At 45.1% G+C, this 15,123-nt stretch overlaps 2 protein-coding genes across 2 annotated transcripts; one reads left to right on the plus strand and one right to left on the minus strand.

Moving 5' to 3' along the window:
• Positions 1–126: 126 nt before the first annotated feature.
• ccdc59 (coiled-coil domain containing 59) lies at positions 127–2,433 on the minus strand. The gene is made up of 4 exons (XM_068717424.1): positions 2,001–2,433; positions 1,357–1,765; positions 988–1,096; positions 127–828 (listed from the first exon to the last, which is right to left on the minus strand). Exons 1-4 carry the CDS (start codon positions 2,146–2,148, stop codon positions 661–663), a joined length of 834 nt encoding a protein of 277 aa, XP_068573525.1. The 5' UTR covers positions 2,149–2,433; the 3' UTR covers positions 127–660.
• On the plus strand, positions 2,433–11,572 carry mettl25 (methyltransferase like 25). The gene is made up of 12 exons (XM_068717422.1): positions 2,433–2,725; positions 3,219–3,407; positions 3,560–3,666; positions 3,773–4,339; positions 4,720–4,867; positions 6,731–6,825; positions 6,941–6,970; positions 7,498–7,571; positions 8,624–8,717; positions 8,889–8,963; positions 9,397–9,468; positions 11,220–11,572. The coding sequence occupies exons 1-12, from the start codon at positions 2,434–2,436 to the stop codon at positions 11,304–11,306; spliced, it is 1,830 nt and encodes a 609-aa protein (XP_068573523.1). The 5' UTR covers position 2,433; the 3' UTR covers positions 11,307–11,572.
• Positions 11,573–15,123: the final 3,551 nt, after the last annotated feature.

Here is a 15,123-nt window from a genome sequence, read left to right on the forward strand (position 1 = left end):
CGCACTGCTCCCCCAACCGAGGGAGAAGGTCGCTGGGGGAGCCGGCTTTAAGCGGACTGCGTTGTGTGCAACAGGTTTATACGTCGCCTGATGACAGCGCGCTTAAGAACAGACCAGCGTCTTAAATTAAATTACAGAGGTTTTTATTAATCACAGTGGCTGCTCACAGCTCGGCATTACCAAAAGTTGAATCAGAAAATTACAGGTTACAACATTAAAAAGGATTTTCAAATGTTTATGGGTTCAAAAAAAAATATCAAAAAAATCAAAACTAGCTTACTGTTGCTAAATGACAGCTTATGTAATGATTATTGGTTTCATGGTAATAAGCTACACGTGGGATGTGTTGACCATTTGAAATGAACAGCGCTTTACAGGACGCTAAAACGGTTTGGTGATTAATAGAAGTCTAACATGAGCACGTTTCCCCCCCATCACTCCGTGTCTTACAGCGCCCTCTTGTGGTCTGACTTTAAAATGAGCCATTTCAGTTGCAAGCTACTGAAACACAGCAGCATTTAATGTGTATGAAAAGCACAATCCCGATTGTCCTCAGTGGTATTTGCAACAGAGTGATTCAATACCACAGTCGAATAAAAGTAAAGGTCCGCTCTCTATAAATTAATCATAATTCTCCAGTATCAGCTCTGACTTTGGGAGTCATTTCCCGGTTCCTTGGGTGATCTTTTGAAGCAAATAGTCCATTTGGAGGTTCAGATTGGGTTGTCCTTTCTTGGTCTTTCTGCTCAGCATCTGAAACGTCTCCAACTTTTTCTCTTTGTACTTCTGAATGGCTTCTTCTCTCTGCTGGCTGCTTTTCAGATACTCCTGGGATTACGCAGAACATGCGTTCAAAAGAAGAAGAAGAAAAAGAAAAAAAAAGGGTCAGAATGCAATTTATTTGGAGTTATGATTAAAAAATAAATAAATCATATTTTGTTCATTTGTTTCGTTGTTAAACGTTAACAAAATAGGTAAACATTTCACCTCTTTCTTCTTTTTCCGTTTTTCTGTGATTGCCTCAAATTCCTCTTTTGTCTTCTGGTAGGACGTCTTCTTCAGCACTTTTTTCCTCATGCGGTTGCTCATCGGAAGGCTGGAAGAGAATATCATTCATACAGTATTACTCTGTGTTTCCCAATCTGCTTGAAATTGAACAGAAGAAGAATAAAACAAAACAAAAAAACCACTCAAACTCAAGAAATGTTCATGTTTTCCAATTAAACTCTTCACTTAATCACAGGTTGAGGTCGTGATTTAACTTCTCTATGTCTTTATAGAAACACTTAAAAGTCACTCGGAATCTCACAAATTCAGGTTTATGTTTTGGAGATTAGAGTCGAGACATTTTCTCACCCGTCTTTCTCTGCGGCTGCTCTCGTTTCAGGATTGTCAGTGCCAGAATCTGTCCGCTCAGATCCACCAGTAACTTCTGGATCTGGCTCATCAGCAGCAGCAGCAGCAGCAGCAGCAGCATCATCATCGTCATCGTCGTCGTCGTCGTCGTCGTCATCATCATCATCATCCTCACCTCCCTCCTCTTCCTTCTCCTGCCATTTCATTCTCAGTTTACTCCTGTTCAGTCGATTGGTCCAGGCTTCGTTCTTCAGTTTCTTGGCCTCGGCCACGTACAGATGCCTGAGGTGTTCCGGGTACTCATCCTTGTACAAAGCTTTGGACTCTGGGTGTCTCCTCCTCTCCTTCCGCAGCAGCTTGTTGTACTCATGTTTGACCTTTTCTTTCCTCTTTAAAGCAAACCCCTGACCTGAGGACAGAAGACAAACGCATACCATTGGCAATTAAATCGACAATATATTGTAATACAGATTTGCTCGATGGACCTTTAAATGCAAAATGTATTGAAAGTCTGATATATTTGGCAAAATAAGATTTCAGCTAAGATCAAAGTGTATCACGTAGAAATGCCATTTTAACTCCCATCATGTATCAAACTGTTGTTCCTCACTACTCGCGTTAGTTGTGTTTAGCAATTAACGTACCTTCCTTAACACTGCCTTCGTATACTTTCTGCTCGGGGACCCATTTCCTCTTCTGCTTGACACCCTGGGCGTTATTTTTGGACTTCTTCCAGTTGCCATCTTTCGCGGTAAACTTCTTATTCTTCCCTTGTTGATCCGTCGGCGCCATTTGAGTTAAAACTTGCCAGGAAAAGTCAAATGTTTACCACAGTCATGCGGGTTCGGGTCGCATGCCGTTTCCTCACAGACGCGGTGTGATGACGCGTTCAAGGCAGACACGAATAATCGATAACGGAGCCTCCAACTTTAATACAATTTATTTAAATTTAAGAGGCAAATCGGATGTAGTACTTTGGCACACGTTAAATGCCTACCCTTGTATGTACGCTACCGTATATTTTGTTTAAAAAAATACATAATTGTAAAAATCATCGAACAGTCTTTTCGACTGCTTATGTCTAGGCGTACATCAGCAGTGGAACGACTACTTACGCGCTTCACTCGGGCCTCCTTTAGAGAGCTTTTTAATATGTTATCCGCTTCAAACAGCATCACGGAAATTCAACGTCGAATAGATGAAGTTAAGCGGTTTCTGTCTGTAACCCTGAGCATCGCCAATGCTCACACCGTGGAGTTTTACACTCACGACGCGTGGGACCGCTTCATGGCCGTGCCACCTCAAGAGGTCCTGTCAACGGTTGGCTCATGTAGTGACCAGCAGGGGGAGCCAGAACACAAAGCAAATGGTAAATACCGTAGAAATAGATATTTACAGATAAAATACCATATTAATATATATTTACCACAAAACATTTTATTTGAATATTAAATACGAATGATTTTTTTTCTTCTTCAAAGAATGCTTAATTAATTGCTCAAAGAAATCTATTTCAGTTGCTGTGTTTTTGAGGAATTGAAGCAGACAGATTTCACAGGGACTATTTCTTCAGTAGAGAGTAGTTTGTCCACAGTGAATTGTGGTTTATCCATCTTGCTATTGCATTTTTAGAAGGCAGTTTTTTTTTTCCAATGCTTAAAGAGCCACAAGCTAAATTGCATTCCCCTCTTCTGTATTGGGGTGGCAGCATAACACCGTATCCGGATGGCTTGATACCACTTTTCGGGTCATTTGGGTGAACTCACCCTTTTAGGTGATTTCCTTCCGACCCCTAAAATCTGATACATTTGAATGATTGTGTATAGTTTTAGTATCTATCATACACATGTGTCTGTTTCCAGAATCGGAGCAAACCGGGACCACATTTGGGTTTTGCGATGATACAAACCGGCTGGTCGACACCCGAGAACTGGTGCGGGCGGCCAAGGCCCACTCTCTCCCTGGCCTTGGAGTCTGCATGAGCAGGGATGAGCTACTGCAGGCCCTCAGAGGGAACAGGCCCGGGTCTGGTGCTCCAGTAGCAGCTATAGGTAGGAAAGAGTGGACTGTCTGAGCACATTTGTTCCATGCTGAGGGTAGGAAACCAGTCCAGGAATGTCCAGCTGTGTGTTTTTTTTTTTTTTTTTTTTTTTCGTAAAAGGTACATTGCAGGCATATATGACTTTTGTTCTGTCTAACCCAGATGCTGAGCTGGTGACGGACGAGTTTATGAACTCGAAGAAATCTCACGAGGTCAAGTCCATGTCTGAGGTGGTGGCCTGTCTGGCCCAGCGCTGCGGAGTCAAACAGGTCGAGTGACATCTTTAAACCTTAAAAGGCTCTGTTTGGGAGAGATTTGATCGAACTTAAAGTTTTATCTGAGTAACCCGATTTGGTTACTTTCTCTCCCGTCCAGGTGATCGATGTCGGCTCGGGGAAGGGCTACCTGAGCTCCTATCTGTCTCTGCAATACGGCCTCCGGGTCTACGGCATCGACTCCTCCAGCACCAACACCCACGGGGCCCAGGAGAGGAACCGCAAGCTGAAAAAGTTCTCCAGGGCGTACCAGCAACACAACAAGGCAGTGATGGCACAGGGAGAGGCCACGCTTTCACCTCAGGAGGAGCTAGTGGACGTAAAGCCCGGACTAGATGGAGACGACGGCGATGTCGTGTATGGAGATGGGGTAGGAACTGTGCCTCAGGAGGAGCAGGAGCAGGAGGAGGTGTTAATCGGCCGATCGGACGTCGACCCTGACACAGAGGAGCTCTTCCTCAGCGCCCTATCGGTGGATGTGATGCAGCCTGCATCCCCCAGAGTTCCCTCCGGCCACCTGAGCGTCGAGGAGAGGGAGAGGAGGAAGAGGGAGAACCTGGAGAGGAAAGCTCAGAACAGGAGCGCCGGCGCCAGCGTCATGTTTTCACCCCTCACTTCTTACGTTACCGCTGAAACGGAGCTGCGAGAGCTCATCAACGAGCTGGAGGTGAGCAAATCTGAAGTTTGAAAAAAAAAAAGAAAAGTAAACGTTGGAAATAGATCTACTGCGTGTTTGGGTGCCGATAGGAGGCCAACCTGCACGGTATAGTAGCAAAGCTCGATTCCCACAGCAGCTGGAGTTCGCATCTCTGCAGCAAACGTGGGATGTTTGTTTTTTTTGCGGTGCCAAATCTGCAAGCTCGTCACCATCAATACATTTTACCATCGATCCCCCCCACCCTCGTCCCTCTCCTCCTCTTCTGTTCTCTCCTCTCTCTCTCTCTCTCTCTCTCTCTCTCTCTCTCTCTCTCTCTCTCTCTCTCTCTCTCTCTCTCTCTCTCTCTCTCTCTCTCTCTCTCTCTGCACGCTTTCTCCAAACATTTCCAGGATGCGGTCATGGTCGGCCTGCACACATGCGGCGACTTGGCTCCCAGCACCCTGAGGATGTTTGCGGCGAAACCGGAGCTGGCCGCAGTCTGCAGCGTGGGCTGCTGTTATCACCTGCTGTCTGAGGAGTTTGACCCCGCCGGACAGGGTAACCAAACGCACACACACACACACACACACAGACACTGGCAGTGACACACAGAGATGCAGATCACAGCCAGGAGCAGATAAAGTGTGTTTGTGTCCGTCTCTCTGTGTGTTAGAAAAGCTGTGACAGTCACACTCCGTTCGTTTTTTTTTTTAAAAAGGAACATATGGTTTCCGTTGTACACAGAGCTTACGGCCCTTTTTTCCCCCCTCACTCACATCCCATAACTCGAACCTCAGACACCTGCAGCGTTCACTTCATCACTCTGACCCAATCCGAAAGGAAATATTACCTTCCCACGCGAAGCCACATAAACACTTATAGTCATATTTTTGCAGTAAACAAGTCAAATGTTCCGCTGAGAGTCTGGAGACTCAGGCAAGCTGCCTGCTTCTGGAGATCGCGTTGAGCTTCCGAAACTCGCCGTTTGAGCCATCAGAGTGGATTTACTGATTTAGGAGAGCCGTTTTAAGGCTGCTGAAATTGTGATTGATTCCACGTCCAGCGTGTTGTGTGCTCTTGGTTTAGTAGGACTTTACTGTTATTTAGTTCGCCTGGACTTCAGGATAACAGGCTGACACCGTCCTCTTTTCACGCTCCTTCACTGCTCAGTTTACGAGGTATGAAGTCGTCCTCGTGCCTCACTATAAGAACGAGCCCTCGCTTCAGTCGATGCCGCGTGTCGCGCCATCTCTCGGTAACGGCGTGACCTGCGACCCTCGCGTCATCGTGGGGGGGGGGGGGGGGGGGGTTGTAGCATCAGCCAAGAGCGAGCGGAAAATGATATGACGGCTCATTGAAAACCCTTCTTTCCACGCTTGTTTCCCCCGAACTCCAGCTTGATCATTTAAAGAAGTGAACAAAGGCGCGCACACACACACACACACACACACACACACACACACACACACACACACACACACACACACACACACACACACGTTCTCTCCCCTGTTTGCCTCACAGTGCAGTCTGGGATGCAGGCCAGCCCCTGTGTTGGCCTACCTCACACTAAAACAGAGCTGAAAAGCTTTATTATAGAAGGCTACATTTATGTGATCGTGCTGATTTGGGAATGAAGCGATTACTTCACCGCGTCGTCCACGTTCAGAACCTTATGTGGAGTCCAATGTCTGTCGTGCTGTTTACTCACAACAAGTTAAGTACATTCTGGCGTCTTAAGCTCTGGAGCCAGAGCGTCTCCTCACGAAATATTGTGTGGCCACTTCAGATGCGAACTCTGTGGGCCAACATGAGGCTAGCTACTATAAACAGATCTCTGTATGTACTGTAATCTACCCTTCAGGCGGAGGAAAGGCTTGTCCACTTCGATTGCCTTCAGAGTCAGCGAGCCACCGTGTCTGTGCGGGGGGGGGGGGGGGGGGGGCTGCACATGTTACTACCACTTCTTTTGACTGCATCCCCTCTGGATTCACTGCGCCTTGGCCTCAGTCACTTTTTAGAGATGACATGAAAAGGATGGCAGGCTGTCAAGTAGTCACACTCAGTGCCCTCCTAGTGGGAATGTGTGTGTGTGTGTGTGTGTGTGTGTGTGTGTGTGTGTGTGTGTGTGTGTGTGTGTGTGTGTGTGTGTGTGTGTGTGTGTGTGTGTTAAGCTCTGCTACGGTTAAAAAAAAAAAGTGCGTCTCACAACAGCAGTCACAGGTCTCTTTAATAAATATTAAGGAGCGATGAGTTTAATCTTTATTCTTCTCTTAATAGAATCAAAGACATAAAAGAAGAGGATGGAATTCCTTTGTCTTTATAAATTAGAAATAAGATCCGACTGCTCCTCTTGAAGTTTCCCATTGCAAATGTTTCATGACCAGCGGTGGCCTGTTATCTCTGTGCGTTGCCTCACAGAGTGCTCGCGCGGCGTCTGCGGTTTCCCTCTGAGCCAGTACCTCCGCGACCGGTCCTGGTTCTGCGGCAGAAACGCCAGGATGTCGGCTTGTTTGGTGAGTTTGTGCGTCAGCGCAAATCTTTCCCACACAAACACGTTAACGGCCTTTTTTTGGGGGGGTTTTCCCAAGGATTGTCTTAACGCTCTACCATTTTCTTCCAAAAAAACAGGCGCTGGAGAGAGTTTCACACGGCCAAGGGGTAAGTAAGGCATGCGTGCTAATTGCAATCAACATATAAATTCACAGTCACCATCGCGCACCAATGGGACTTTGACTATGTCAAACCCATCAAAACAAATCTGTGAAGTTCTTTCAAACATTGGCGTTCACGATCACTCAAGACCGCGTTATCTTCATCGCAGATCTTCAAACCATCAGACCGTTAGTTCTGCTATTGCTTTAAGCCTGCGATCGACTACAGCGTGTTTATTTCGGAGCTCCGGGCCAAAGCCCCCCCCCCCCCCCCCCCCCCGATACACGATACCGCCATCCATTAATATGGAATGTTTATAAATATTAATGCAATCACGGTAAGATTGATTACTCGTTGGAACTAAGGGTCTGAATCCAAAAAAGCAGGCTGATTGCTCGCGAGGCTCGCATCAGGCTTGGAAAGTGTCAGAAACATTCATCAGCTGTTCCGTGCTCACGCTGAGGGAGTAGCAATCTCTTTCTGTGAGAAATAGAGCGAACTGCATCACGTTGAACCTTCCGTCTGTCCTGCAGATTCAGATGGAGTCTCTGTTCTACCGAGCCGTCCTTCACGTTATTCTGAGGGATCACTACAGCTGCTTTAAAAGGTATCGTCCAGCGGTTTTGCATCTGGCATCGCTTTAATGTGGGGGAAAATGACAGCAAGTGTACAGTACTTAAACGTTTTCTGGGTGTTATTACGCAGTGTCAACACACAGGGAACACGCGTGAGTCTGAAGTCTTTTATTTAGGGTTACCAACGGGCAAAGTTGCAGAGCAGATATTTTCGATTCATTTCGAGCAAAAATAACAAACATTTCCAGTTTCTCAGATGTGTTTGTATTAGTCTAAACAGATTATCTTTGGGTGTCTTGGACTTTTAAGTTGGACGAGACAAACTTTTTGTAGACGTCATCTTGGCCTCTAGGAATGTGTGAAATGCATTTGTTTTTTAAAAATATATACGAAATAACAAAAAAGACACAACTCTGGTTTCAATGTGTTCAATTCTCTCACTTCTCTGCAGTCAGCGGCTCCGTTCTTAATATTTTATAGATCATGAATAAGCAAAATAAACACATTATTTGCTCGATTATTTTTTTTTATTTGTATAAATGGATCTTTTCTGCTCATATAATTCCTTGAGGAACATGAAGAAAGGCAGAATAGGCTGCAGTTTGGTTCACTTCCGCAACGTTTTACTTTCCAAACACGAGTGCTGGCGCTCACGAGTCAAAAAACCTGCTGGTTTGTCCCATAAACTCTTGAAGCGCTGCGGTCATTTGCTGTTATTGTGCATTCCTAATGACTGAGCATTTTCAGCTCCAGATCCTCAGTAGATTACCACCGTTGCTCTCCTCTAATTAGATAAACGGAGCTATAAGAAGTAAACTCTGCAGATTTCCATTAGCTCTAAACAAACGCCTTTAAAGACCCCAAGCATTGACCCCCCCCCCGCTCCGTGACCTTCTGTTTAATGACTAACATCAGAGCAGGGTTGAATAACCATTACGTCTCTGTAAGCAGCACCTATTCATCACAGTGTAGTCCTGTAGAAGTGTCTTAACTGTTTGAGTCCCGGTCGCTCATGTTGTTTGTTTCGCTGGGCAGGAATGAGACGTTCAGACCTGTATTTTTTTTTTTTGCGTTTGCTCCGCAGTGAAAAGCGGGTTGGGAACGTCTACTCCAAGGCTAAATCCTTCGTGGACTACGTTCGCCGAGCTCTATGCAGGCTGGAACTGGACGAATCAAAGGTGAGGCCCACAATATCACAGTCGTCGTGCTAACAAGGCCTCCCAGAAACTGTGGCTGTCATCATTTTTCGGCAGGATTAGAGGGGAAAATGTTTCCTCGTTGCATGCCCTCATATTCAGTTTCACTTTCATCTATTAAAGTCGGGACTCTCGCGCTCTCTTTGTCATCAGCTCTCTGACGGTGACGTCCAGGAGTACCACGACGCGTACAGGCCGCGAATGGGCGAGATGCACGCCTTTAATATGGTGAGTCCTCGGGAACGATTCAACTTGAACGCGGTGAACGCGCGCGAGAGAGAACGAGTTTTCATCCCCGTAAAAGGAGACGTGTAACGGCAATAAATTGCAGACCATTAAGTGAGATCACCGTAGTCTGCTGGTCGTACAGAATGGGAAGAAAACCAGCCTCTGGCTGCAGCCGAGACCACTAATTGAAGTGTCAACCAACATACCAATTTTCTTTCGTGACACAAAGCAGTGAAATGTATTTTTTTTGGGGGGGGGGGGGGGGGATCGCCCACCAGCTACTGGGAAGACACCGGTCATGGTGGGTTTTAGTATGTAGAGTCAGTCATTAAGGGATAACCTGCAAGCAATTTTGCCTGAGAAAAGCAGCGATACGAAATGAAATAAACAAATTTCGTGTTTAAAATCTTCTCACGTCGTCGTCTTTGTGCAGTTGAAGGTGACCCTGGCTCCCTGTATTGAAGGTCTGATTCTCCTGGATCGCCTCTGCTACCTGAAAGAGCAGGTAAAGTCATTCCAGTCGGGACACGCTCATCAGTCATTTCAGAATGTGAAACCGGTACATGCTTTGCCGTCTTAAACGTCTCAAAACCTCTTTTCAAACCAAATAGAAATTTAACAAACTAGAACCTAAAACTCGTCAAATTTCACCAGCAGCCACACAGGGCTCCCTCTTCCTCCCTCTCTCCGGCTGGACTCCTCTTCCTAATCTGCTCGTACAGCTCGTTGATTGGGATTTGAAATTTGCTTCCCACATGATGAAAGCAAAGACGCGGAAATCTCAGCCGAGATCTTCTGCGATTCAGATCTCTGACGATAACATAGGTGTCGACTAAATTAAAGCCAGCCCCGCAATTTGACGTTTCATGCTCCTGCAGCCAAACACAACATGCTCTAATCTTCAGCCCGAGTCCGTCCGATGGGACGCGTAGAAGCCGAACGCTTTTTGAAGTCCTGATTGCATGCGTGGCTGTGTGTCGGATGGACTTTTCCTTAATGGGGTCCTGTAATCAAACTACATCGCGTCAAAGAGCGCCGGTCAGCTTTGAGCGATCTCCCCGGAGCAGGAGCAGAGGAGGAAGAAGAAGGAGGAGGAGGAGGAGGAGGAGGTGATGAATGGATGTGAATATGATCCATGCGACGATAAACGTGCTGCAGCATGAGGTGTGATTATTACCCAGAAACATACTGTAGCTTTGTGTAGGTTTCCATAGAGTCCTTGCTCCAGTGTTGATAGTCAAACAATGATTACACTTGTTAAGCAGTGTGTACACTGTGACGCGATTGTGTGTGTGTGTGTGTGTGTGTGTGTGTGTGTGTGTGTGTGTGTGTGTGTGTGTTAGCAACAAATCCGAAGAGTTTAATTCCTCAAACAATCAAGGGAACTAGTGTTGTGTGTGTGTGTGTGTGTGTGTGTGTGTGTGTGTGTGTGTGTGTGTGTGTGTGTGTGTGTGTGTGCGTGCTGTTTTTAGCGATCTAACCGCCGTGGTCCAGAAATATCTCAACAACTATTTGACGGACTGCTGTGGCATTTCGCACAGGCATTCATTGTCCCCAGAGGATGAATCTTGCGCACTTTCGGGATCCCCTGACTTTTCACCTGGCACCGCCATGAAGTTGACATTTGTGCCTTAAGAGTGAGATGTCTCGACAGCTATTGGATAGATGTGCCACTGCGCCAGACATTCGTGGTTCCCAGAGGATGAATCAGAACTCACTTTGGTGATCCCTTCTTTCCAAATGTTAGCATGCTAACTTGCTAAACTAAGACTGGTAAACATTATACCCTTTTTATGAGAAAAACCAGTTGCAGCTTTTGCAGTTGGATCAAAATAGCATTTAATGTGAAGACTAATTCAATTAGACGATTAATGGGAGGTTTTCACATTCTTTCCATTCTGCCGTCATGTAATGGTTGCAGCAAAAGTAAGCCTTCAAAAGCAGCTAGTGTGGCTGATGACTTCGTCCTGTTTCCTTTCCAAAATGACCTATTACTGAACAGATAGCCACCAAGGAAGACAAAACGTGTTTTACACATGAACAGGGGTCCACCTGACACAATATTTGTACAGATGTTTCTTCTCTGGGGATTCAATAGAGACCTCTTTTAATAGGGAGAACATCAGACAAGGGGGGGGGGGGGGGGTCACAAAACCAAAACCGGGAGGAGAATCTAGATTTTCATATCCATGTGTTTTGTATTCAGTTCTATTGTGTCTTATGGTTTTCGGGGCGTGTTTTCCTTGCGTCCTACAGGAGGATTTCTCGTTCTCTGCTCTGGTGCAGCTCTTTGATCCCCTGCTGTCTCCGAGATGTTACGCTGTCGTCGGACTGAAGAGTTAGGAAGACAGAATTTCACGTTGATTAACATACATATGCACGCGATTACAATACACTGCTTGAGAGGTCGTGATTATACATGATTGTATCAGCAATCATACATGTCTTATGTATGTTTTCTCTCCTGCTCGTTTTGATTATATGTATGATTTAATCTACATTTTGCAATTTATTTATGCGGTCTCTGTATCACTTTCAGCCACATCTTGTTTTGTTTTGTATACTTTACTGTTTTCGATGAAAAATAAATCGCCAGATTTTTTATTTTTTTTGCTTTTCGTCCTTGACTCTGTGCGTCCTCAGTAAAACACATGGTCAAAACACCTGGAAAAACTGTCAGCGCTGTTTGATTGGATCCTGTCCATCTCAGCCTTTTGTCTTTGTGCTTCGCGAGTCTTGAGAAAACACTTGTTTTTAAGGAGCGTTCAGGGAGCCATGGGGCATTGTGGGATTTAGGGAGGCTCGGATCCCCTCTGTTGACAGGTCTGGAAACCCCATTTCTAGGCTCCCAAACCAGAGGAAGTCGGGGAAACGATAGACGGGGCAAGAGGCGCCCTTGACCCCGTTTCACTTCTGTTTTGCTTTGTGCTTGCTCATTTAATAAATCACTCTCTCCTTACATGTTTGATAACAAATGTTATAGTCTTGAGTACAGACATGAATTATGATCGTGGCAGTTACACTAAAGCTGATAGAAAGCAGACACAAGGTAGAAGGAAATGGAGCTTTTAGGGCAGCAAAAACATCCTTCTTTTACAGTGGGATTGTTATTAACCGAATTTACAAGTTAAGAAATACTATTTGAAATAAAGTTCACTTCTGTGTCTCTTTGTTCTGCTTTAGACTACAATGAGAGGTCCTGTTGTTACCCACCAGGGCTGCTTCTGCACCTTGCTTTGCGATGAAGAGTAGCTACATGGAAAAAATAGTTTGCAAGTGGAGAAGTTAAAACAGCGAAACGGAGCCAAATGGATAAATAGTTGAAATAGAAAACTTCCTCGCTCCAGTTAGAGATATGTTGTTGAAATATTGTAGCCAAACGTAACGTCTAAAAGGATTGAAATATTATAGTATTTAAGTATTTGATAAATGGATGAGATAGTAAGCTAAAACCTATCGATAAATGGTGGAAACACATTTGGAAGTGTCATCAATGGAGGGCTACTTGAGTTCATCTAACAGGTCTGGAGGTGTGTCTGACACCCTTTCCTGATGAACCTTCATTCTGTCATATTATGCCCCGTGTGTCTCTCTCATTATCCACCACTGGGTCAGGAATGTTGGTAGCTGCTGTGCATGTGAACAGCGTTGATTAAAGCTCTGTAGGAACATCCCTTTTTTTTTTTTTTTTTTAAACTATGGAGACAAAAATAGCCTGAAACAATGGTCCCACTGAGCAGCGCTCGTGCAGAGCACTTCCTCACATCACACCTTCCACTGCTTCCATTATTCGTCGCTGCAGCTGCAGCGGCCTGCGCATCTGTAGGCCGTCCATAGGTTCTGTCAACGTTGCCGTGGTGACACCCAGAAACCCAGAGCTTTATTTATTGATTTTTTTTTTTTTTTTAAACCTCGGTAAAGACAGATGGCGAGGCTCTCCGCTGCGTCTGGACCGTGTTTGGATGCGGCGCAGAGTTTCACGCTGACAGCCTGCTGTAAGCGGCCAAAACCGGACTGACCCGAATGCAAGCGCTTCAAGGCGTGAGCGGGGCTTGTTTTGGGGATACAAACGTTGCCGGGTTTTTGTTGTGGCTGAGTGAGTCATGTCCTGTCGACCTGCCCCGTCCTTGATGCTTGCACGCATGTTTGCCCACATATATGTATGTTTAAACACACCCTGGCGTTTGTCCTCTTTCATGTGCCCGCATAGAAGACAAGAAAAAAATGTTACGATAGGAAGACCTGCTTCCAATACGCACCAACAAACATGCAAGCTAGGAATGAGAGGAAGTGGAGGGGAGTGAGGGGAGTGCGTCAAACACTTGGGCCCTTTGCTGTGATCACCGTTTCTCACGGTGGTGTTTGGATATGACTCAAGTTCCCATTCCCCTCTTTGATATGAAAAATCATCCCAGGGTTTCCTCCTCCTTTGTGAACAGGAAGGGACCTACATCATCCAATCACGTCTACAAGTTCTCAGCTGGTGGATGTTGTGATTTCGATTTGAAAGATTAAACTTTATTCTGGCTCATAAAGTTACGACAAGGAACTTTTGAACATCCTGATGCCTCTGTATGACCTATACAAGCAATGTAGTTCATCTTAATGCTGGAGATGCCAGGCCGTATTCGTGGACCCGCTGGAAGGAAGGGAGGCCCGGGAGAACTAGAACCAGGTCTGAGCGGGGCAGACTGTCAGACCCTGCTACAGTAAAATGAGAGGTTTTCTAAAGGTAATCTGGTGAACGGAAACACTACCGCTTTTGTCCGCAGGGACCGCCAAAAATCACCAAGTTGTAGCTTTAATCAATTTTAAAATTTGGAAGGAAAAGTGGCAGGCTTTATTCAGCATCAAACTTGAAAAATGAAGAAAGGGAGTGAGAGAAAGAAGAAGGTTAATGAAGTGAGCGTTTGTAAAAAAAAAAAAAAAAAAAAGTCGGCAAGAATGGTGACGATGAAAAAGCCGTTCAAAGCTCTGTAAAAGCATCTCAAGCACACCCCAACCACCATCGCTCGTACACCCACTCTCATACACACCTAATGTCTTCCATCTGATCATCATGTTGTCCTGTTTTAACTGTCCCCGTGCACAAACTGGGATTTTTTTTTGTTTTTCTGGTTCCTGGGCAGACAGCCATCAGAGAGAAGAGTGCCAGGATGTAGCCCTGGCTGCCGTCGCCGTGCCCCTTCAGCCACAAACTGACGACACTTCTCTGCCAGATGCCCTGCTTCTGAGAAACAGGGGATTTGGCTGGATGTCGAGCTGGACACACATGACTCGCTATAGATTCAAATCTGCTGTTGTCACCTCCAGTCACTACAGATTTAATATCTGGAGAGCTACAACAACAAAAAATTGCATTTCACACCTGTCAGGGTTGTATATGCGGACGCGTAAACAGGCGTTTGTCTCTGAACCTCAGGGAACACACTGTTTTCAATGTGTAACCCAGTCATCGCGTATAATCCAATAACAATGTTTCTCCCTCTGATTCATATTTTCCATTAATCTTGCCCATGTTATTCAGATAAATATCAAATTAGATCAATCTAAAACATCTGGCAAGTCACAGAAAACAGTGAGAGAAAACTAGAAAGACTGTGAAGTGTGGCTTGCAGAAAGTAGTACTCCTATTCCACAGCTTCAAGCTGTTATGCAAAACAAATGCAACACTTAATTTCCCCCTGTCTTAATATGATTTGCATGATTACAACTTGCTTTGATTGTATTTTACAAATATCTTCAGTGAGCTGTGATTTAAGGGCTACTGAGATTACAGTGCATCCTGTAAAATGCATTCCCTGTAGAATTGACATCATGTTTGCACAAACTGCAATGTTTAGTGGATGTACTGTCCTTTACTGTCAAAGGGGTTTAAATAGTTTCCTGAGGTGAGAAAATGCTTTAAGTTGAACACATTGGATTTATTTTACAGTATCACTGAAGTATCAATAAGAAAAGCCTCTAATTCAACCAGTCAGGTTTAGCATCCCTCCTCTTTTTTTCCCCTCCTCTGATGCCGCTTCAGTCTCCAAAACACTTTGGAGTTTGTTTATTGCACACATGAGCAATATAAAATATCATATCAGATGCTGCTTTTTATGCTTATATGGTGTTTTATTTGATCTCTTTTAGTTTTATTTCATTTTCACAGGCTGTC

Source organism: Cebidichthys violaceus, unplaced genomic scaffold, assembly GCF_023349555.1.
Source record: "Cebidichthys violaceus isolate CVI_PGR_0920_01 unplaced genomic scaffold, fCebVio1.0.p SCAF_21, whole genome shotgun sequence".
Taxonomy (NCBI): Eukaryota; Metazoa; Chordata; class Actinopteri; order Perciformes; family Stichaeidae; genus Cebidichthys; species Cebidichthys violaceus.

Bases quoted from the DNA above. Each gene is read 5' to 3' on its own strand.
- ccdc59 (XM_068717424.1), bottom strand. From the start codon at position 2,148: ATGGCGCCGACGGATCAACAAGGGAAGAATAAGAAGTTTACCGCGAAA. The intron at 1,097-1,356 runs GTGAGAAAATGT...ATTCTCTTCCAG, and splicing joins GCAGCCGCAGAGAAAGACGG to CCTTCCGATGAGCAACCGCA. The intron at 829-987 runs GTGAAATGTTTA...GCGTAATCCCAG, and splicing joins AACGGAAAAAGAAGAAAGAG to GAGTATCTGAAAAGCAGCCA.
- mettl25 (XM_068717422.1), top strand. From the start codon at position 2,434: ATGTCTAGGCGTACATCAGCAGTGGAACGACTACTTACGCGCTTCACT. The intron at 3,408-3,559 runs GTAGGAAAGAGT...TGTCTAACCCAG, and splicing joins TGCTCCAGTAGCAGCTATAG to ATGCTGAGCTGGTGACGGAC. The intron at 4,340-4,719 runs GTGAGCAAATCT...AAACATTTCCAG, and splicing joins AGCTCATCAACGAGCTGGAG to GATGCGGTCATGGTCGGCCT.